The 24908-nt window shown below is 38.1% G+C and overlaps 1 protein-coding gene across 1 annotated transcript in view; it reads left to right on the top strand.

The window, feature by feature from the left end:
- The window catches only part of WDR64 (WD repeat domain 64), an 80375-nt gene that overhangs the window by 38945 nt on the left and 16522 nt on the right, over positions 1-24908 (top strand). The window contains 7 exon segments of the mRNA XM_052806641.1: positions 13149-13275; positions 15483-15631; positions 17592-17715; positions 18961-19130; positions 21448-21624; positions 22532-22662; positions 23973-24065. Of these exon segments, the coding sequence (XP_052662601.1) occupies positions 13149-13275; positions 15483-15631; positions 17592-17715; positions 18961-19130; positions 21448-21624; positions 22532-22662; positions 23973-24065 (971 nt within the window).

Raw genomic sequence — 24908 nt, 5'->3', positions numbered from 1 at the left:
TAAATGAGGAAGTACATTGTTGCCTTTTTGTTATAAGGCCTTTTAGCATATGTTTTATTTGCACTGTGTGCAAGCAATTGGTTGATCACTGCAAGCATTTCAGGTGTTTTCTGTGGCTGCAATTTTTGCTTCTGAAGTCTGATTTTAATTTCAATTCCATGACTTAGTCTTTTTATTAGGCAATATGACTACATAACAGTTTAACCTATTTGATCTGTGATGACTTGCAATATTTAAAAAAAAGAAAAAAGCAGTCTGATTATCTGCAAGTCCAATTGTTGAACATGCCAAGGATCAATTGGACCTATACAATGCTTGTTTTGTTCAAGGTATTTTTAAGATACATGTGCTTTATTTTAGGATACTGTTCTGCTTGCTTTTCATCTGTTGCTGGATGGTCTGACTGGATTTCAGTCAACCTCTTCTGACACTGCCCAAGTCTGTTCACATGACTTCTCTTTGTGAGTTAGATGATTCCAAAAGTACAGATTACTCAGCAGGTCACTTGTGTCTACAGAGAAGTCCCATGTGTGTGTGGTAGTGGAGGGAGGGACAGAGGGAAGGAGAAAAAGGGTGGAGCAGAGCTCTGGAATGGTTGGGTGTTATAACAGGTTTAGGCAGCTCTTAGTAAATGCAGATCTCTAGTATAAAGAGGTTTACTGCCTCGGACAGTCTACTTAAAAACCCCACCTTTCTAATCTCTATTTGCAGTGAACCCGTGCTTAATCCCACTAAATGATACAGAAGCTGAAAGTCTCTAATTCCATAAATTACTAATCACATAAACATGGATTAAAAATACTGCAGAAACTGCATAAGTTACATTCATTCAGCAAAGTATATTTTAACCTTTATTTATTATGATAAATGTGCAATCCACCTCCTGAATGAACTGGAGAATTTGACTGGCAATTGTTTTAACATAGGCCTTGCTACACTGTGTATTGACATTACTTTGCTGAAAAGTAAAACGTGAGTACTATGTGGATTATTTTCTTTAAATCAGATACTTATGCACTGCAGTCTTCATTATCATAGCTCATAATTGCAGGCTGAGTCTAAACTGTGAATTTCAATAATTCTGTCCAGCTCTCTCATCCTGGTGCAAAACTTGGCTGCATCCCCAGTAAGTGTTAGTGTAAGGACTGATACGCACACCATTCTCTTACACCCTACATCCCAGCACAGTTATCTCCACTGAAATGAACCTAGGCATGAACAAAACAGAGATTCTCAGCACTGTTTGTCCAGGTTCCCATCCAGATTATCGGGGACCAAGGGCTCTGGGTTGAACTGCAGCACACTATTGTTTCAGTATACTGTACAGTTCAGATATAATGGTAAAATCTACATGTGCCATTGTGGCACTTGACCTGAGTACTCTGGTCAAGCTTAGATATAGACATTGTGCTCTCAGCACTGCCTGTGGTAAAACAAAAAAAATCTGTGGCTTGCACTTTTGAAATCAGTCTTGTTTCTGTCAGTCCCCCTGTATGTAAGGTAATCTTAAAGGAAATATTAATTAATCTAGTGCTGTAAACTAAGTATAAAAATCAGAAGTACAGCTCTACTATAATAAAATTAATATGGATGATCTTGATATGGATGTTCTTCAAGAAACAACAAACAAGATCACTTTGGCCCTCCTTCATTCTTAACCAGTCAAAGTGGTGTTATACAATATAATGCATAGACAGTTGGAGATAAGTCTGGATCTTTCTTCAATCTCTTCTAAAAGGAGAGCTGATGCCAAAATCTGAAATGTATATGCATGGCTTCTTGGTCTGCAAGGAGAAAAATAGTCACTGCCAGTGCTGAATTAGTCACTAGATCTTACATCTTTCTAGAATCATGACATGATGTAAAATGAGCATCAGTCAAATACATCCAGTGAAAGAAAAACAATATCAAAGGTGTTCCTTATACTTCCCTAGATCAGTTCTGCTTGTCAGCATGGGAAACATCTGCTGTCTGAGCAGTGCTGTCTTCTTGCAGAACTTTGGGGTTTTTTTGTGGTAGACCTCAATAGATGGGCAGAGAGAGTGCCCTCACTTGGGTGTTAAAAATCAGTACTGTATTTGGTGGCAGCCGAGCCCAGGACACATTGCACTGAAACTTGGAATTCATGTGAATTGTTTTGAGCAGACTTCTTTATTCACATGGGGGCATTTTTGCCAGTGTGCAATACAGCTTTCCGAAAAACATTGAAGAAACCTTCTGTGATACTTAATTTAACTGAAAACAGATTGCCCTGAGCCAGTAATAACAAAACAAACTTAGTATTATGACAAAAATTAAGAAGCTATTTTGGAATTTGAATTCAAATTATGGTTCCATTTAAGAAAATGAAGATTCCTTAAACTAGTCCAGCACATGAGTACTTTGTCTGCTCCAATATTATAAGGATTTCTTGATGGAACAAATTATTAGTAAACTGCTGTCAGGCAGCTATTAAAAAATGATCTATATATTGGATTCTCTTATCACAAAAGTTGCACTTTCTTGGTTTAATAACATAAGAATATCTACAAATTAGGCAGATCCATAGATCTGCAAATAATTTTGATATGTCCTTTAGTCATATGAATTAGTATTTCCATAGTAGTGATGCTGAGGAAGAGGGGAGGGCACAGGCAGAGATTGTCATACTTCTGTGCTGCTGGACTTGCTTCAGAATGTAATATTCCTGGAAATAAATTTGTTCCTGATATTCCAGGTTGTGAATGCCTTAAAGGTAACAGTGTGCATAGGTGCAATTACAGTTGTAGTCCACAGCCATGTCTTTTTCTTCAGCTGTTCAGTTAAGTGAATTTACTAGGAGTTCTGAAATATCGATGTGATCTATTTGTTCCTAATCATAGGAACAGGTTCCAAATCACAGGAACATGTTCCAAATCTTGTGTTGAGATTTGCCACAAACACAAACTATTCTCTGTGTAAAATTATATACCACAGACAAGCAGGAACCACATTCATCACAACTAGACTTACAGTGTGTCTGTCTTGACTTATGTTTTGGTTGAAAATATTTCCAAAAAGGAAGTACTGTTAAATTTGTCTGAAGGTATTAACTTGTCTTGTGTGTCATTGCACCAAAATACAGACTCGGGTTTTCACATAAAACATGGACTCTTTGCTAAAGTGTCAGCATGTTGAAGTCATAGATTAGGTTATCGGCATGAAAGTGAAAGTGTATGTATTTAACTGTAAATACAAATGTACATAACTCTTTGATTGGAATTATTCTGCAGAAGCCACTAACCCAGTTTTCAGAAAGCACTTTTTCCAGAATAGCTGCAACAGCCTGTTCTCTTGATTTATGGCTGTAATTTCATTGATATGTGTCATTTAGGAGTTAAAAAAAGAGGAATGAGTGATGTATTACCCACTGTTACAACTATTTTACACCTTTTCTCTTAGGTCTGAGGGAGTATAAAGTAAAATAATACAGCTTATTCAAGCACTGAAACAGTATCTTTTTTATTGAAGAGAAATGCTGGTAGAATATGTAAGTCCTTTAAAAAGTGCTATCTCTGGACTTGGAATTACAGCTAAGCAGCATCCTTGAATGCTTCAGGATACACTAGATAGACAATGAACCATGACATGAGTTGGATATTTCAAGCCAGGCAAGGCAAGACTGTCCTGTATAAAGGTACTTGATCTGCCTGGTTACTACATTGGCACTACAGCATTTTTCTACAAATATCAATACTGTAATTTAATAGAAATTGCTAGCCTTTTTTAAAAATGGGCCCAATCAGCTGAAGAATTAGTTCTACAGGGTGCATGGTAATATGAGAGCAATCTGTGGGGTAGAGAAATATGGAAAACTGACCTGACACTCCAGCCTAGATAGAAGAATGCTGCATAGGAAATCTCTGCTGCGTTTGGTTTTTTCCTCTCCTTCATGTCACTCAGCCCTTCATTGCCCCTTCCTCTTTATAGTTAGTTTGCCCATTCTTATTCTTATCCTGCAGCCTGAAGCATTTATTACCTCATTTTTTCATATTACAGAACTCTTTGAATGCATTCAGGAAGCATCAAGAAAAAAATCCCACTCATAGGGACAGGTGCTATTAAGCCTGGAGATGTGGCAGGAAGCAGGTCATTATCTGAAAGATGATCTTACACTCATGACGCTCTGTGGAAACAAGAAGATTAATGCCAATGGCAGAGACCAGACCAGACTGCATAGTCCTTGTACTGAAAGGCTGTGAAGCAGTGATAACTGCTCTCTCTCTCACTTAGCGTGGAGTGAGGATTCACAACTACAACAGTGGAGACTTCTTGAATTGTCAATGGAAGTCAGTAAGCTAAAATTTGCTGCACCAGTTGTTCCACTGATTTTACTAGAACACCTCCAGTAGTGGGTTTGGTTGAATTAGACCACTTAAGTGAGTCAGGTGAGCAAGATTTGAGCCTACAGGCTTCAATGCGTAAAAACAATCTCAGTTTTGTTTGATGATCAGCAGTGCTAGGGTAAGGAGTATACTCCCAGCCTTTATACCACTGTACAGTATCATTTGTAAACAACACAAAACCTTTGTTTTACATTAGTGAATGGAATGTTCTTTGGTCTTTTTCTCTTTAAAAGTAATTTCTTTTTTGGCAGCTAATACTGAAAGAGCAATACGCACATTTACACGTGGCAGGAGAGTAGTGTAACAAACAGGGTGATTTCTCACATCTCCATTCTGGGGCATGGCAGAGTTTCATTCCATTCATAATTCCTTCAAAATCTGATGCAGCCAACTTGATGCAAGCACATAAACACTTTCTTGCTGAAATTTGCCCATACTAAATTAACTCTGTTATATATAAGTTAGTTTTATTCTTACAGAACCCAAGGGCTGATTTTTAGTGTTTCAGGGAGGATAAAGGGAGGTAAGATATGTTATTAATTTTTGTATTTTCTGACTTTTGCAAATTTACTCAAACCTTAATGTTATCAGTCTCCAGTCCTCTCTCTCCAGATTTGCTTAATGGCAAACTGGCTGTGTGACATCCAAGTGGGAAGTCATAAATGTCTTTTGCCTGTCTGGAACTGAGCAGGTGATTGTATCAATGCCTGTGTATGTCAGTATGGATGTTTATCTAACCTATTGTGAAAGCACATGACATTGTTTTAAGCATATATTTATAATACAGTCATTTGTCTTCCCGAAAAATGAGAGCAGCTGAGCTGGAACCACAATGTTTAATTTATGTCAAACCATTGCTAATTGTGGCTCTTACTGGAATGTACTGTATATCAACAATATTGAATTTAATCTAGATAATTTGAAAAAGAGGCATTTGGGAAATCTGCTCCAGCCATCCTTCACAGAAATTATGTGGCCACATCTATATCAGATGCATTTTTCATATACTGCTTTGAAAGTCAAAGTTAATCCTTCCCTTGCTGCTATGCTCTTATTCTCTTTGGTTTATTTGCTCCTCGCAGATAGTAAGAATTTTATTCTCCTCTTATATTGCATAATCCTTCCAGAACATTGAATATTCTTCTTTGGACTTTTCATGTAACTTACCCAATTCTCTGTTATTTCCTGTCCCATTTTCCATTATTCAAATTACTTTATCACTTGGGTAGTCTGCAAAAAAACCTACAAAATTGGCCTACAGAAGAGAAGACTTGAGGGAGATCTCATCAATCTATATAAATATCAGAACAGAGGGTGTAAAGAAGATAGTGCCGGGCTCTTTTCAGTGGTGCCCAGGGACAGAACCAGAGGCAACGAAAACTGAAACACAGGAGGTTCTGTCCGAACATCAGGAAACACTTCTTTTACTGTGAGGGAAAACAAGCACTGGCACCGGTTGCCCAGAGAGGTTGTGGAGTCTCCATCCTTGCAGATATTCCAAATCCATCTGGACATGGTCCTGGGCAGCCTGCTCTAGGTGGCCCTGCTTTAGCAGTGGGGTTAGACAAGATGACCTCCAGAGGTCCCTTCCAACCTCAACCCTTCTGTGATTCTGTGAAAAAGTAAAAGGGATTAGAACCAATTTTAAATGTATGGCTCCTATGTACATTTTCCTTCTCTAGTTCTTAGGCATATATGGTGTATAATATACATTCATGCTTACAACCAGCATGCAGCTAGACTGTTTGAGGAAAATATCTGTCCTAGCTATGGTTGCATCTTTGCAAAATGATATTTTGTTTCTCAGCACATCTGAGAATGCACAAATTTTCTTCATGAATGGATTGTCCTCTTGTATTCTCAGCATACATGAAGGAAATGATCCATTAGATATTCTGTTTCTGGGCAAGTACTTGCTCACTAAAGTATTAAATAGTCTGTATTTGCTGCAGATGGAAACAGAGCAAGATCCATATTCATTCAGCCTGTGCTGATTTCTATAGTTCTTCTACCAGAAAACTGAGATCTAGGGTTTAAGATATATTAAAAATAAATTTCCAGACCTGTAGTTTTCTGGTTGCTTATTTTGATATGGGGGAATGAAGAAAAAGGACATCTTCAAAATGTAAATGAAGTGTTGCATACCTGAAAATTACTTCAAACACTATGTCTAAGGTGAGAGCATCATTCTAAGGTTGGCTGAAGATTGCCAAGAGGAACCCGACTGGTTTTTGAGCTCTTCTGATCCAGGTGTTCATGGGCAGTCACCTCTGTCCTACAACTGTAGCTTCATATTTCTGACCCACACACCATCTAAATGTCCATTGAAACTGTTCTCCAGAAGTGTTGAGGGTTACTTTATCTTTGCATTAGGGGTCAGGTAGGTCTATTGTCAGCACACAGTGCAGAGACAGACATACAGAGCCTTTATAGACTCTCAGTCATTGCATAGCACCCAGTAAATATCCTACAGGCTCATTACTATACAATTAGACTCAATATTGCATATAACCAAGTTTGATTTCTTTCCAGCATTTGTCCACGTTTGGGAAAAGGAAAGTAACCTTATATATTACCAGGTTAATGGTACTATCTGAGGAAGTGATTTGAAATGTTCATAATTTTGAACTTTGCCAAATTACTGTCTCAATAAGGCACTAGTTACAGTACCATCTGCTGCACCACATTGCATTAATATGCTTAGAGCTAAATCCTCCTTGCCTTAGCCTCAGAAGTAATCCCATTGACATCAATTTGTTCCTAAGTCTTCTAATAACTACAGGGAGTTGTAGTACTTTGCAGGATCACCTTCAGGGATCACAAGACACACAATGGCACTCTCTGCAGATAACTTACTCTATTAAATAGAACAACAAGCAGAACTGCAGTTTGACCTCTGCTTCATGCCTGCTGATTTTTGTCTTTGAGGGCTCAGATGTTCTGTATGAATTTGTGATTTTTTTTCATTTAGACCTTGGAGCCTTCAATGACCCCCTGAAACAGTTGAACAGTGTAGCAAATAGGGGGCAGATAAACTAAACACTTCAACAGAAAATCAACTTTAATTGTTGCTTATTCTTCCTGTCTATGCCTACAGTGAATGCTGTGGCTAGTGCAACTTCCTTCTGCTGCAAGATTGGTTGGATTTTGGATTTTCGTGCACAAGTATTTTGTCATAAATTGTTTTAAAGACTTGCAGCAACACCATTCTGTAAAACTGAGGAAAGTTGTCTTTTTCAAAAAACAAATTTTCATTAACTTACAGAAAGTATCAGCTGGATGCGAGAGTTTGGAAGCACTGAAAGGAAGTTACTGTTTTCTCTTGAGAGTTGTTGAGATAATTTCTTTAGAGCAGTGTTTTAAGGTCACTTTCTTATTCTTAACTAGCAGTAATTTGAAGGGATTATCTTTCGGCAGGAGGAGAGGGATTGTCAGCAAATCCTGGACCTCTTTAGTCCTTTTCTATCTCAGTTAATTACAGACAGAAAGGGGCAGAAGAGGATTCACTTCTTCCAAAGTTAAAGCATGTTTCCACAGTGGCCTCCTCATAACAATCCAGCAGGAGATAAGTGTTCCCAAGCCTGAGCTTTATTGTACTGAGAACATGTAAAATATTTATTTACCAATTTTGTCTTGCCCTATATCCCATCTTTGTTCTGTCTCCCTCTGCTGTTCCCATTTTAGTTAGTAAGATGAATCTTTTGCTCTTTGTCTGTCTCTGTGTGTGTATTAAGAAAAATAGAAGAGAGGGGTTTTTTTACATGGTCATAAAACAGGCTTTAGACCCGATGGAAACGACAGTTCCGGCTTTTTTCTATGTTCTGAGTTTTAGGGCTTGAAGGAAGGTGGTGCTTGAGAGAAAAGTGTTTATGTATGCAAATATACAAATTTAAATTTTTTAAGGCTTTGGCAAGAACTCCCACTGAATACTGGAGGGATTTGATTCCCAATGTTGCTTAGTGTCTGTGGAAATTCCATCTGTAACTATGTGGTTTTGCCATTGGGTTGAAAAATGAAAGACACAAGAAGAGCACCCCAGAACAGAGGGAATTGATCAAGACTGCGGTCCTGGAGAGGATAACAGAGTAGTTTGCTGAAGCTGTTGCAGCCGAGACAGGAAGGAGAGGCAGCGTGCATTCCTTGAATGCCCCTCTGTGCCTGTTACTGACTGCGTGAAGGAGGCTGGCTACAATGTGGGAATACAGGCAAGAATCCCTGCTCTGCTAACTCTTAAAAAAGGTGTATCTGTGGGTCAAGGCCAGTTCTGCTAGCACCCAAACTGAACCAACAAGTTTTTTCATTAATGTAAGCCAGTGTTGTAGATATAATGTTGCTGTAAGTATAGCTCAGCTTTTCCTGTAAGATGGAAACAGCAGGAAGAAGGGAAGAGGTTATTTCCATAAAGCACTTGCAGCTCCTTCTCTCTACAGTCCTTCTCCTCCCTAATGTGTTTTGTTTGCTTGTATATAGTCTATATTCTGTGATTTCAGAAGACACAGTCTAGAAGCATTTTGCCATAAAGAATATGTTTTCAGAGGGCTTCAGGGATTCCTGGCATTTGTCAGGCCACTGTGGGAAGTTCTTCAATAAGTATGTAGAACAGTTAAGTTACTATTAACAAAACATTCCTAAGGCAACTCCCCGTAGTCACCTCCTAATTTCTAAATAAGCATGCCATTTGTTGCCACTCTTTGTGCATGAATTCATGCACAGTCATGCGTGCTGATGCAGATGAACAGCAGCGTGCTGATGCAGATGAACAGCAGCGACGTTGTATCTTGCGGCCACGCTGGTGATGCCTTGTGTGGGAGTTACTCATGTGGAACAGTGGTTTATGTAACTCCCCATCCCTGCCCACGGGCTGGGAAAGGAAGAAGGCCAGAAGGAAGGGAAGAGATTTATGAATGCTGTGATGTGTCCAGGTTTTTGCTGTCACTTTAAGTGACTGCATTTTCTTCATGTGGTACTGGCCTTAATAGCTGAACAAGCAGCAAGAAATAGTGCAAGAGGCTCTTCCTTATATTCACTTGTGCTGTAAAATAATCTTCTCATTGCTTTGATAAAATGTCAAATTTATGTTTCAATTGTTGGCCAATTTAACTTGAATAGTCCATGAGTTTATTAGAATTGTCAGTCTTTTGTTTTGTATAATTTCACTAACTTTGTAACAGATCAGGGTGATGTTTATGGAAAGGTCGTTATATCTCTGTTCAGTGACTTACTCTTTTCACCTGACTAGAGTATCTCCATAGATACCTGCTTCTGATTAATCTTCAGCTCTTACAGCTGTTTTTACATGCTGTAATTGTGACTGTGCCAGAATTGAGCTTAGAGTTCTACCTGCAACATTGCCCTAAATTTCTTGACTTTCATCACCAATTCTTCTTTCTATTTTTGCTGGTCTACTGCCAGCTGGATGAACAGTTTCATCATTTTTTTCTATTCAACCAGATTTCCTTTTTCAAGCCTTCTCACTGCCTATTTCTCTTTTTGTATGCTTTAGAAATTGCATGTCTTGAGTAAACTTCTGAAGTATAATCAGAAGTCTATCAGAGGAATATGATGGGCATGGTTCTTCTGACTCAGTACTGTCTCAGAGAAAATTTAATCTCTGTAAGAAGTTTTTTAGAGCCTTTTCCTTTTGAGTTTTCCTGAAAACAAACAAAATATTCAGGAGCAATTTTCTTCTACTTAAAATTCTGAAACACTTATCTATTAACTTCTCTCTGGTGACAAAGGTGATCTGCTTAAACACTGATTGGTGTACCTGTTTCTTTTCTTCCCTTTTCAGAATTTTGCTGGATCCACTGTAACTTCCTTTAAAATCAGGTTACTGAAGGAAATTCCAATAATCTCAAAATCTGTGTATCTCCCTGAATAATTTCCATCCATTACTGTCTCACTTATTTTTATCCTGCATGCAGTGAACAGTCTTCTATTTGGTTTGGTGGTTTGGGGGTTTTTTGGGCAACAGTGTTTTTTCTATGCTGAGATCCTCTTTTAAGTGAAAAAAAGAGAGACACTTCAACATTTTATAACATCCAGAGAAACAAACATTCATTCTCAATTGTATAGTGTGTGTCTTTGGAAGAAATAATTCCTGGCAATTGCAATCAACTTTTCGTAACATGAACATATGTACAAGCGAAGTCTTCCTCATTATCAAAAGTATTTTTAAGGACATGACATAATGCCTGTGAATTATAATGGGCACATGCTCTATTCAACAGAAAAATAACAAAATTAAGAAGGGAATAGGCTATGGTGAGGAAAGCCGAAATAGCCAAATTTTGTGGGTTATGTTTCAGCCTGTGATTTGCTGTATGTCATTTGGGAAACCACTTACTTTCTCTGTTTGTAGGTGTAAAATGAAAATTTTTCCTGAAATAGTTATATTGAAAAAAAAAAAAGAAAACAATTTAAGCATTTATGTGATCAAATGGATGATACAAGTGGTACTCTGCAGACATTAAATTATCTAATCCCAAATTTGCAGAGAAAGTATTTCTCAGGGCTGTTTTAGGTTTTCAAATATCTTTGTATTAAAAGGTGAGTAATATTACAGAACTGAATTTTCTGAGTTGTCAGCAGTGAATTTGATTGTAGTTGTTTTCTTTATGAAGTTGACAGACTGTTCTTGGTTTTACCTCAGAGTTCTTCCTGTCAGATTTCTAGTTTGGTGTTAGGCAAGATAAGCTAAAAGCAATTACTTTGCAAATCAAATGTCTTTAATGATAATTTAATCCATCTTTTTTCTACCAGTCACTAGCATTTCTAGGTCAATAGCACGCTGACTGTGCTGAATTTGAGTTACGCATCAGATAGTAGTTTCTAGCACTTCTGGTATAAGACTGCCTGTAAGTCATTTCCTGGGGCATAACTTGTTAACGGCCTTAGCAAGTAGCTTATGTCATTAAAACTTTTATGAAATTATATGAAAGTGCCAACAGAGCTCTACATTCTTTGTTCTGGCTAATCTCTCTTAAGTTTTTCTAAGGTGCCAGTCATTGTACTGTCTAATAAATCAGTCAGAAAGAAAAAAACAGTCATTTCAAAATGAACTTCCAGTCACGCTGTCCCAGTTCTGCTTGCTTCTTTTTCTCTTACAATGCTCATCTGTTATGGACAGATGCTCAGGCCGGTTTCAAGAGGCTTACCGGATGGTCTTCCCACCATGGGGAAGTTAATATACCAACACAGCTGCTTTTACCTGTCAGTGAATTAAGTAGGTTTTCAGGAATATAACACAAGAATCTGCACCCAAGCTGTTTGCTGCAGATATCTTTGGACTTGGACCTACCTTTACTATAATGTTTGTCACCAAACAGGAGATCCTGGGATGAATCAAAGAAATGGCAGTGGATTACCCTAGGAGTTTTCCTAGGATTTTTCTTTTTTTTAACTCATCAGATCTCCCCAAATTATTGCTCTCTTAGAGAAACAGCAGCCCAGCCACAGTCAGGGCAGGCTGGCTGCTTCATGCTTCTTGGCCAAGACTATGAAGTTAGAATTTGACTAACTGCATCAAGATCACCTAAAAAAAGCCACTGACATCTCAACTGAGTGACAAAGTTAAGAATAAGGAACAGCTGAGAGAGGAAAACCGCCAGGGACTGTATCACAGGAAGAAGAATTATTCATGTAAAATTTCTGTCTGAGATGTAGCTCAGTTATCAAGTTCATTTGAATATTTCATGGGTTTGTCCTGATGTGTTTTAGGGACTTACATTAAATGGAGCATTTCATCCAAAGATTCGACTTTTGTCAACGCCCACAACACTCCCAGTACTGATGGGAGCATTGTACCAACATGTGTCTTTGTGTTACACTCCCAGTTAAAAATGCAGCCCCACCTTTTAATAACACAATTGAATGAATACAAATAACTTGCACAAATGCCTATATAAAACTCACCATGGTTTGGGCAGCTGAGTAAGAATTGCAGGCAGATGTGATAACAGAATAACTTTTGAGAGGATAGTAAGATTATCTTGCAGGGAAATGCACCACACTAAAAGCCATGGGATCTGAGAAATTAAATCATGATTTCTTGCAGGATTAAGAGTGGTTTGCATGGGATAGCAGTAAGTTCAACACAGCTTTTGATGAGGCAGGATGAATAAGTTCTGCTAATATATAATTATTGATGAGTAATTCTAGAGTTTAAAGCAAGTGATGTGTTTTCCGTTGAAACTGAAAGTAAGAACAAATATATCTAATATATCTAGTGCTTCTTACAGGATAGTACCCCAACTGTGATCAGTAGCATTTGCTTATGGAGAGTGTAAGAACTATATATGCATAAAAATGATCCTTCTGCAGCGTCTCCTGATCCTGATTTGCTCCAACATCTGCTGTTAGTCAAACATTTCAGGAATTCCTTTATCCGGAACCATCTGAAATTTATCTTTGTACTGTTGCACACCATTTGATAGTCCAGTTCAAATAGAAGCTTTTAAACTATTGGCATTTATCTGTATGTGACTGAAAAGTATCACACAATGGAATCATCTTGTCATTAAGTAGAACCAATTCTCAGGAGACCTGGTTCAACTGTGGACTTGTCAGGTCAAGATTACAAAACTCAGCCTTTCTGTGCCTTTTATCCTTAGTAAAGTGAGGATAAACATACCATTGATATTTGTCTTGCTTATTTTGGGATGTACCATGCTTAATAATGTGATTTTCATTGGAGGGTATAATATTACTGTCATATAAACAAAAAGTAGTTGAAAATCCAATCATGATACAGTACTAGATTTTCTCCCCTTTTTCTCCCTCTAGATTTTTAGAGTGTGGGATATACAGACCCTTTCACTGCTGCAGGTCTTCCATGATAATCAAGGGAGTCCTGGAGAGATGGACACCTTTGCCATGGTATTTGACAATGATCGCGGCACACTTATCACCGGTATGTTACTGCAGTTGATGTGTGAGAGCATGCTCCTTCTCCTAGAATGCGATTTCCTTTATGATTACATACAACTGAAGTTGAGTACAGGAATAAGGCATATAAGATGTACAGAATACTGGGAGGTAAGGGTATTTGCACGTTAAGACCATTTTTAAAGTGGGTCTTGTTATATATGGTGCTAATTTCAATATAGAAATATGCATGAAAATATGCAGCATGGGAATTAACAGCAGGAACCAAACGAAATGAAAAAGGCTTCTCTGAAGGCAAGGTGAGCCTTCCTTAGAAAATTAAACTACAGATCTTGTTCTGTAGCCTTGTCATTTCTTGAAAGCTACTAAGCTGCTGATCTTCCCCTAACTATTCCTCTAGCACCCTCCTCCTAGTTGGAGATCAAAGCAGCAAAGTATAGTCTCTGTGGAGCCCTCACAAGTGTATTCAAACTCCTTATTTAACTCAGTAGCTACAGGGAGCCCCACAATCTGTGGTGTCAACTGGCGCACTGTCCAATTGATCAAGAATAAAATATTGTGGGAACTCATCCTGAGGTTTCTGGGCTCTGTTTCCTGACTCTGTAGCAGGGAGCCTGGAACCTCCAAGGGACCAGAGCTTCGCAGGTGTCACTAGGGATGTTAGTCTTCTGTATCTAAGGCAGAGACTCTGCAAACTGGCAGGGTTTGTCTGCCCCAAAGACATAGTCACTGAAAAAAAAACAGCTTTGAACCTGTTCTGGGGCTATAGAGGCCTGAGACATACCAGGCAAATAAGGTCATTGTCTTTGGAGACAGCTTTTTCTGTCCTTGGATTAGAAACAAGGCACAAAGCTTGCAAAGCCTGTCAAATCTGAGAAGACGATTGTGAAACATTTTGTTTTCAGCGACTTGGCGGTTTCTGCTGAATCTTTGTGGCAATAAATTTGTTTTAGAAGCCTGAATATATATGTTGGACTAGAGTCCACAAATTGTTATATGTATTTAGGCATTTGGTAAGCACTGCGAACCTTAAGAAACTTCAGCTTCTTGGTCTTATTTAAAAAATGCCAAGAATATTACTGAGTCTAGTTTTTAAAGATTTTTAATCACTAAAGGATACAGATATGATCTTCAGTTCAAATGCAAGTTAGTGAAATTTTCAAGGCTTAGTAATGTAGGGATTTTACATGGATAAGTCCTTGACAAAATGAGGTAATTTTGCCCTTATAAACAATGATTGGAGCAGTGCCCAAATATCTGTAAAAATCTTGTCCTGGACTCTGTTAATGATTCCATTAAAAGGCTAAATGAATGCATCCTTGCCCCCAAAAAGGGCAAGAGGCTGAGGCTATATGTGGGCAAATTAATTCTCATTGCTATGTACCTGGCTTTACAGAGGAGATTTTCAGTTACTAGTTCACTAACATCCATAAATCACGGCTCACCTTCATGCTTCATTTGAATATTGCCATAGCTTTCCTTCTGTGCCTTTTTCCAAGCTGCTGGCCTCTATGCCTGGACTTATGCCAAGTATTAGGCAATTTCATCATTTGCTGCATACTCACTGCTGACTGCTGCTCCTCTGCTGGTAGAACCGTAGTAATACTGGAACTGCAATAGGAGGCTGCATGTGTAGTCTGGCTTGTGAGCCTGCCTTGTAAAAACCATGTCCTTTCTTTTGTCTTGTTGTCCCCATCTGCCTCGCTGTCTTTGCAACCCTTCTGATCCGAGAGCCCTGGAAGGTGTCTGGAAAACGCCACTCAGACCTGCAGTGCTCTGTGAAGGAAGGTACTGGAAAGACATCATCGCTGCCTGCAGATAGAATTGCCTTGTCTCTAAGAAAGTGGATACCAGAATTTATTTTAGTGATATATCTGCAAATTAGAGTTTTATTTATTTGGGTTCATTCCATTCCATGCCAACTCACTCTGGGACTGAGGGATTTATGGCTCCTAATGATTTGGAGTCAGGGTATCTGTCCTGTCAAAGGTGGGCAGGTGGTTAAGGTAAGTAAACACTTAGCCATTGTTTAACTGGTGCTTTATGGGGAGCATGTGTGAATGTTTTCTGATTTAGAGAACAGATATTCTCAAGAAACAGACAAAATTCCTTATCCTCTTCAGAAGAACTCAAATGAACCCTATGGTTTACATAAAATCTTTTTATATCCAAGGAAAGTAACTGGTACTCTACACAATATGTATATATTTTCACTCCTCTTACCCTGTGCAGGTTCAACTGTCATTGATATTTATCCCCTGACTCATATGATACAAGATACGAGACAGGTGCCACAGACACATGAGAAGAGCATCAATGTTCTGGTTTATAACAGGGCTTTTCACCAGATTCTCACTATCTGCTCTGAGTCAATACTGAAGGTTAGTGTAAGTTGTCACCATTTCAACTGAAAAAGAAAAGTCTCAGCTTTTTTTATTACAAATAAGTTACTGGGCAATTAGATAAGTGATTAGTGTTTATTATTCAAAGTGTTGGTTTTGTGGCTGTTTTTGTGCTCATATTCTCCAGGGAAGTGGTAGCTATGATGAATAAACTATTCAGGTTCAGCAACATTACTTTTCTCAGATAACTACTTCCCTAACCTGCACTGACATGATTGCACTGCAAGCACCAGACAGATAAAGCAAGGCTTCTGAGCTACTGGATTTAGTTGTAATTTTATTTCCTTTGGCTGAACAGGTACACTTCACCTGTTCCTGCAATGGATTCTTGCAAGTATAGCAATACTAGTGAAAGTCTATTGGCTATTTAGTAGCTACAAAAGAAAATTTTAATTGCCATAATGTCAATCTGTGCATCCAATCAACAATTCACGCAAGCACAATTACACATTATTCTTCAATTCAGAAGGCATATCTGATAAGCTTCTCTTTAAAGTTTAGGAAGTGCTTGAGTCCCAGTCAGCTTAGTAGAAGATAAATGTGTCCTTTAGACATTCTATGGATTGGTATAAAACATGCAAAGAGTCACTTTGTAAAAACAGGACTGTGTAAAAGGTGCTGCTCTCAGATAAAAAGATTCCTTCACTAAAATTGAAAATTTTCATTGGCACATACAGTGTGCCTAAACTATAAAACCTGACTTTTTATCCTCCTGTTTTGCTGCTTATTCTTTTGTCTGATCTGCTTCTATTTGGCTAGCAGTTCTGGAGCCAATTCGCTGACCTTCTGTAGATCCTTTTCTCATTCAAACTATTTCCTAGAGCATGTTGTTCTGAGCCTTAAGGATTTCAAGTCATACAGTGAGGGAAAAGTGTTGAATATAATAGCCAGTTAACAAGAAAAATAAAGTGATGGAGATCACTTTTATCACCTTTCATCACAGCTCTGTTTGTGTTGAAAGATTAACAAGAAGATTAAACTTGCCTATTAACTCTACCATTTGCATTTGAACCTCTAAAAAATAGTTGCCATGCAAGTGTCAGAAAACCCACAGATAAATAAAATGAATTATTACTGGTGTAATTAACAGTGTGACAATGATCATTAGAGGTCTTGAGGACATGAAGTTTTCAGCACCTGTTGATGGGGTTAGATGGCAAGATTTGTAGGGAGAGGCAGCATCTGTTATTGGGCCAACTGGTGATGCATGCTATTCCTGCGGAGAAAGACTTGTTTGTGTGAAGGTTTGTTCATTTTACACACTCGGTAAAGATGTTATTTCTCATGTAAACTGTGCCTTCCTTAGACCACAATGGCTACTACACCATTACAATTACAAGATAGTTTGGGGCACTTGGTGCTGCAGAAAATCAGATCCAGACAGTGCATACGAGATGAGTGGCTGCTTCATAAGTCTAGTTGAATCCAAGCTATCCCACTACAGCAACCAAACATTGTACCGGTACTTCATTATAAGGCATTGCTTAAATTCCTAAAAGGATTAGAAGATGATCAAATATAGTTGTTCCTACATTTTTGGACCAAATGTTTATGAAATGCCTCATTTTGATATTCAGCATAGAAATTGTAGCTCAAACCATTCTTTCAGGTTAGATTTCTTTGCTTTTGCACTGTAAAAACTCATTATATTTAACAACAGTCTCCCTGACTTAACAAGGGTCTTTCTCATAGCACACTAAATAGAGCTTCCCCTTGCCAGAATGGCTTCTCTGAGGAGAGGGATATTTTCAGGGAAATTACACTAGTATTTCAGTAAAAGAACATCGCATCATAGTGTGCTATTGTAACAGAGAACCTATTTTACAGGATGTGAAAATTTGCTCTTGGAAGTATCCATCTTTCTCCAATTACACTGGAATACATGGTGTGATGAGTTTTAGAGGATGTAGTACAAATAAATACCATCTTATTTTTTCAGGTCTGGGACCTAGAAACAGGATATCAAATATATCAGATTGAAGATGCACATGGGCTGAATACTGAAGTGACCTGTGCAGCCATTGAAATAAATGGTTTTTATCTTGCTACTGGAACATGTGATGGTAAAGCAATTAAATAATTACCACATTTTTATTATATTTATTTAAAATGACATATTACATGAGCAGACAGAACTCTTTGCCTTGACTGTCTCAGTGACAGAAGAATGAATTTTGGCTTTCTTCCAAGGTGGGAATAAGTATGCACAGCTGTTGGTCTGGGGAATAGGGCAGAGGGGAGTGTCTTGGTTGGGTTTTATTTGATAGGTGATTCATAGAAAGGTGATTTTTGGCTGCTTGGGCTCTGATACTTCGCTAGCCTATTGCTCTCTGGAAGACTTATCTTCAAAGCTTTTGGTCTGAAAAAATGTTTCCTCATAGGACTTAGGACCTAGATTTGTAACTAAATGGCTGCAGATGGAGAACAGTAGTTTTTCCATTTTATAGTATCTAAGCTCAATTTTATAGTGTCTGCTGGCACTGAACAATAGAATGTATACATCTACATGCTTCCTGAATTTTTCATGTGTGTTGCTTAGGGTGCATCAGTTTTAGGTAATGTGACAAGACCTCTCCAATACACAAGTGCTACACTGAATTCTGCAGCAAACTTTAATAATTCTGTAATCTGTTAATGTGACTGAATAATTCTTCTCACATTGGAATGTTCACGAGTACACTCCTGAAGTATTAAAATTTATTAAATATGTGAAAGCTGCCTCACACAAAGAGGAGATGGCCTTTTCCACACAGCATATTGGCTAATGTTTCTTGTTTATACTTGGGAGCAGGGACTGCACCCTTTATGGATCTTAAGAGCACAACAGAAGGTGAGTGCTATCAAGTCTTACAAAAGATAATGCTGTAGGTCCTTCTCCCCACTAGCTCTGTGGGACAACTCCAGCAACCAGGTCCCTCTGCTCCTTGCTGTACCTCAGAACCTGAAGTCTTCTGCCTGACAGCCCACACTGCTTGCTCTCTTATGAGATTAAGTCCAGAAACAGAAGTAAGATAGGCAGTGTTCTTTTATCCTGGGCTGCAGCATAAAACAGACATGGAAAAAGATGGAAAAATGGTAGGGCTAGTGGTGGAGATGTTTTCTGGTAAGCTTTGTGTCCCTAAGGGTGCTTTCCTAAGAAACACACACACTGTTACAGCTTTTGAAAGACCAGTGACCTAGCTCTGAACCTTCAATTGAATTTTCTCTTCTCCTTTTTCTGTTTGATCCAGTTCAAGTTTCTGACTTTGAAGCACAAGTTATTTCTGAAAGTTCATTCCCTTTTGTATATCTTTCTCATCCGTGTGTAGGAGCAGTGAAAATTTGGGAGTTTGAAAGTGGGCAGGAAGTTAAAGCCTTGCCTTTGGCCCAGCACAGCAGAGTTGGGTGTCGTCTGCTGAAGATAGTTTATCTGAAGGCTAATGAGAGTCAACATGCACTTCTTGTTTTGGAGCAGAGTGGGAAGATGAAAATCATTCAGGTTTTTCAAATTTTTTTTTTTCCTAATTTCATTTGGTAGCTCCTAATTTTTGAGGTAAAATAGGACCTTTTCATTAATTAGTAGATAAACTTTTAGAAACTGTCAAGGAACAATCCACTTCCTGCACATCATCAAATTAGCTTCTGCATTTCTGTCTAAGTGTCAATGTGTTCATTAGTCCATTGCTGGTTTTCAGCATTCTGATAATTTCTTCTCTTGCATTTGCTTTTCCATTTGTGATTGAGGTTTCAGTAGTTACAGAGCCATTAACGTAAAAGCTTTAAAATATTGCTGCTGTTATTGCAGACAGTGTTTACCCTGTTTAAAGAGTTTCTAGTTCAGCAGCAGCTGAGACTGGTTAGAACTATTCCCGCAAATCTGGTTCATGTATTTAGCCCCACTGCACTGCTGAGAGCCCTGCTTTTTAACAGCACCTCAGGCCTAGGGCTGTGTTCTCATGAGGCAGCTGTACCTTTTCCTCCTTCACCATTGCCTTTCAGCCTTAGCGTGCTCCTCGGGCAGTGGAAGACACAGCATCACCTTCTGGGGTTCTGGATACCTGTCCTTTGTAGAGATCACTGTACCCGTTCAGCAGCTGAGCCCTCAGACTCAGATATTGCTGTCCCATCCCAGTCACTTGCATGCCATAGAGGCTCCATTTAATATTTACTAATAGGAAGCTCCCACGACTCAGGATTCAGTTTCACAAACCTCAGAGGCCGCAGGCCTATACACTTATGTCACTTTGAAGCTCTACAGCTGTGGCCTAATATCCCTCTTGGTATATTTTCCCTCTATGGAGAGTAGGTGACCGTGGTATTATCCTGCAAAAAAATTCAATATCAGAGAAGATTTTGGCTAAAGGATTTTTTTTTTTTTTTGTCTAAAATTATCAGATTAAGACACTGGCTGCTTAAGAACTGATACAAAGAAACAAGACAGTAAAAAATCAGATTGACTTGCTTGGCTTAATTTTGAGAGTCTACTTTGTGTTCCCTTCAGCTAAACTTAACAGGATGCATTTGGAACTCACAATTGTGGTTTAATTTCTCAGACAAACCATGTTTCTGTAGAATTTTCTTCCTCAAATTGGAATGTTTTACTTGGGATGGACAAAATTCTCCTTCCAAAACTTTAAATCCACTATGTGCAAGGGAACAAAGGTTGTGGGGAGAGAGAAGTAATAAGTTTTACTAGACAGATGCTACACTTAGAGGAAAAAAACATACAAGCCCTCATCTTGGTAAATGATTTATTACTTTTGAGCCTCCTGCTAATAAAAAGCTAGTTTATACAGGGTTTGCTTTTGATATTCAGATTTTTCTGAAATATTACGTCACACCAATTGGCCCCCAATGTTATTACTGAAATTGTTAAATCATTCATTCAATGTAAATGTATCCCTTGACAAACACGTTGGAGAGGAGCTGAATCTCCTCCAAGTCTTTATGAATCTGAGTACATTAATACTGTTTCACATAATTGCAGAACTACTTTTTTATACAAATTTTTCAGTGATAATTAGAAATACAGCTTGTTTTTATTATTAGCTTTTTAAGAGGCTCTGAATATAGTAGTTAGCAAGGCAAACCTGAGTAGCACCCCAAAAACAGTTCATCCTTTGCAGGAATCTACTATGGATATCTCAATTTTTAGTCCTTCCCCCAAGGTATTTCTTGTTTGATACATTTAATATCATAAGATTTACTAAAATCTTAATCATTGCTTCATTCTGGAGTTCAAGACATCTGTGAAAACAGTAGAAAACCTAAGGAGCTGATTTCAGTAACAGTTCCCAAAATGGACAGAAATATCAAAGTTAAAGCAGACACTAGGTACTGAAGTGAATTTTTTATAGTCAGAAAAACTATCAAGGTAACTCCAAGTAGTCTCTAGGCACTATAGGGAGGAATCAGTGACTCGGGGCCGTGGCTGAACTGTGGCTTCTTCTTCTCACACAGTTGGAACAACCACCAGTTTTGCTGGTATGGTAGATATGAACTGGAGACTAGCAACGTTAATAAAATCAGCAGCTATAACTGAAACTTACTTTAAGGGGGTAGTTAAACTGAATAAAATCAAAAGCTCTGAACTCCACAGCTGGATAGCTTCTAATATAACAGCAGGTAATCTAAAGTGGCTGGAATATTTCTGGCTGGCACTTCAGTCTGCAGTGTAGGTATATGCTAGCTGATACCTGTAATAGTTTTAGTAGTTTGGCACAGAAAACAAGCTTTTGACACACACTTGCTGATAATTTTCTTATGAATAGAGAAATTCTTTCCTTCCTTTTTCATTAAGTCAGTTATTTTAATAGGGTAACTCAGTTCAAAGATACCTATATGTCACATGGGTGCTTCCTGAGGCAGTGTTGTTTCCACGAAGGAATCCAGTTGTGTCTCTGTCACTGAAGCCTGACACCTTACAAACACATGATTTTTTCCCGGATATTCAGCTGCTGTCTGACACCAGTTCTCTGAGGAATGATACAGAGGTGAGAAACACTTCAAAGTTCCACAAAGTTCCAGTTACAGAAGATCGGAAAGTAAAATATTTACTGTGCCCTCACAGATTTCATGTTTTAGCAACAGGATAAGAACCAAATAAGTATTCCAAACTTTTCAGTACACTGAAGGTCTAAAATAAATCATGTAAGAAACTGATTGTTTCTAAGGGATGTATCTGCCTAATAATCCATTGCATGGTTGTCGCCATGATTAAGTAGCTCCTCTGAACATACACTTCACATTCCTGTACAAAATAGTAAGTTGAGGTTCTTGTATAAAGTCTTCTAGAAATGAAATGCTGATCATTACTATAGCTAGACTGACCTTCAGTAATAGTGGCACACAAAGGTCAAGCTGGGTGTTAAAGTGATTCCATTTTCTCTTCTTATTGCTTTGGTAAAATAAGATGTCAAATTTATGTTTCAATTTTTGACCAATTTAAATTGAATAGTCCACGAGACTTAAGTTTTGTTTCGTGTAATTTTACTAACTCTGTAAAAGATTTGCATTATCTTTATGGAAAGGTCATTGTATCTCTGTTCAGTGACTTATTCTTTTAACCTGATTAGAGTATCTCCAGATACTTCTGATTAATATTCAGTTCTTACAGCTGTTTTTACATTCTTTGATTGCAACTGTGCTCTAGATAGCAGGTCAGGTTGGCAGATGGAGGCCCCTGTCCTCTGCAGCAGGGAGTCTCCCAGTACTATCACTCCCTGCTTCTTTCTGGTGCTTCTGTGTAGCTCGAGTACAATAGTATTAGAATAGCATTCAATATGCAGTTATTGTAGACACTGTCAATTTAGGCATCTTGTTAAATTAACAGTTAAAACATTTCACATTCTAGTGTCCACATTGCTCCTACTCAAATTTTTTTTCTAATGTTCTTTGTAGAATTTTGTACCTTCTGTGGAAATGAAGTGTTTTGATGTTTTAAAAGGAGAGGGATGCAGTTTGATAGCTACAGGAAGTGCAAACGGTGCAATAATTTTGTGGGATTTTGAATCTGCCTCTGTGAGATGCCTGTAAGTATTGCTTTCATGGAGGCATTTTGATCTCCAGTATTTCATACAAACTTTTCAAATGGCATACTGGAAATTCTAAGATACCCAACTGTAAAGGGTGACGGACAAGCAGGAGTTAAAGTAGCAATTTATGTGGGGCCCCCCTCCCTCCCACTTCAAATTACTTTGGTAGCTAGTCCTGATATTGTAGGTAGGAGAAGTGATCAAGAGAGAGAGTCATTTGGGGAAGGGATGATGTAATTAAGAATAGTGTTTTAACATAACTCAGCACTGCCACTGAAGGAAACTCTCACTATGTAAGTCACTCTGTCATTGACTAGAGGCTGCTACTGAGCTGCAGAAACATCCTTATTTTGGAAGTTTCGTGTTTGGGAGGACAACTGGAAATAATGCTACTTCAGATGATAATGGCAGATGTTCTACATCATTATCAGTATAAGTATCATTGTCTATACCTAGAAGACTAGAAGTCACATTCAACAATGAGAAATCTGAAGTGATTTTGGAGATTTGGGAGTAAAAATCTCTCACAAAAAGTGACAAAAAGTGAGCATAGGATGGTTCCAGAAATTCTCATGCGGATTTAGCTGCTACATCAGGAAAGTGAACAATGACAACATGTCTGGTTAGACTGAGTGGAGCAGCATGGCAGTATTTCTGTGTTGGTGATGGAATAAATGCCTTTTAAGACCATACAAAGTCAATATTTAACTATCCTACCCAACAGTTTCACAGCATCCTTCATGTGTAAAATTGGCACGTTTGTGAGAAAGTGAGCTGAGTTTTTCTGTACCACGGGAAATAATCAAAACTTAACTGCAGTTCTGGCTCTGGCTCTTCTTTCACTTTTGCCTCCCCATATATGAGGAAACAAATTCATGTGGATGGGTGGAAGACAGAAAAGTCAATGCTTTCTAAGTAAGTAGAGTATTTTACCCAGGGTTCACCTGACTGGTTTTAATGCCAGGAACAAGGTACTTTTCTAACAATAGTTAACTTCAACATAAGTTACTTTACTTTTCTCTTAAATACTAATTCTCAAGAAAATACTTGGCTGAATGAAATGTTCATAATTCCATCAGGTTCCTGTTTTTCCTGGCACAGGCACATTCTGTACCTACTCTTCACTGACATTAATCCATCATAACTGATTAACTGATTCTGAAAAACTGTGCCTAAAACTTTTAAGTGACATGCATTCTGGGAAATAAAATGTTTAATTTTTTAGATTACAAATAAAGTCTGCCACATTTTCTGGGAGCAATACGCAACGTATCAGATGCATCCTGTACAAACATCTTTATTTTCAGGTATAAAATTAATGAAGACAGCCAGGCTTCAGTTCTTCAAGCATCTGGAGTCAATGTCATATTATTCCTTGTACATAGTGCTTTCTCTTCCAGGTAACTGTGCATTTTCTCTTCCTCCAGGACTCAGTCATTAGGAATTTTGTTGTAGTAAACTGATGTAATGTTTGACCAAGAGAGCTGATTTAAATTGAGATTTTCTTTGTATTTAATCAATTCAAGTTCAAACAGTTAATCAGCTTTCCCATCCTTAAACTTTTGTAATGCTTATCAATCCATATTATATGTTCTTTTTTTACCACTCCACTAAGCTATCCTTTTGTCCTCTAAATGACCTCATAAGTCTCAATTCAGTTGAAGAATTCAACAGAAGTCAGCTTTTGTCAGGTATCAGTTTTCCTGTGTACTGCACCTTCTTCGATTCTTATCTCTGTGAGATAACTGTGTGGCAGCAGGCTTTTTCTTTATTTTAAACCTGATACAATCCTCATGCTATTAGATACTCTCAGCAAACAGAGAGGCAAGCTTATTGAAGTGTGCAGGCTCAAGTTTCATCTTAAAACAAACTAGAAGCTGGCATAGGTTGGTAGTGTTGTATGGAGAACAGACTTTAAGGCAAATATGCTCATTTTGAGAGAAAAGCATTGCACCTGTGCATAACTTCAGAATTGCTTGTCTTCCAATGGATATGCAAGGGCAATGGTAGCCAAAAAGACTCAGTGTGGTTTAAATACTTATGCAGCTTTAAGGTCTTAAGCAATTAGGCATCTTTTTTGCTCTCCTGAATCATAAGGATGGTTTATGGTCTTATGTTGCTTTAAAACCTTCAAGTAGCTTATGCATTTACTACACCCCTAAATGTACCAGTGCCACTTCATTGAACATATATTTGCTTTTTGACATAATAGCTTAATGATTAGCTTAAGAAATCCTAGCTAA

Source organism: Harpia harpyja, chromosome 13 (assembly GCF_026419915.1).
Source record: "Harpia harpyja isolate bHarHar1 chromosome 13, bHarHar1 primary haplotype, whole genome shotgun sequence".
Classification (NCBI taxonomy): Eukaryota; Metazoa; Chordata; class Aves; order Accipitriformes; family Accipitridae; genus Harpia; species Harpia harpyja.
This window is presented reverse-complemented; position numbering and strand designations above follow the sequence as displayed.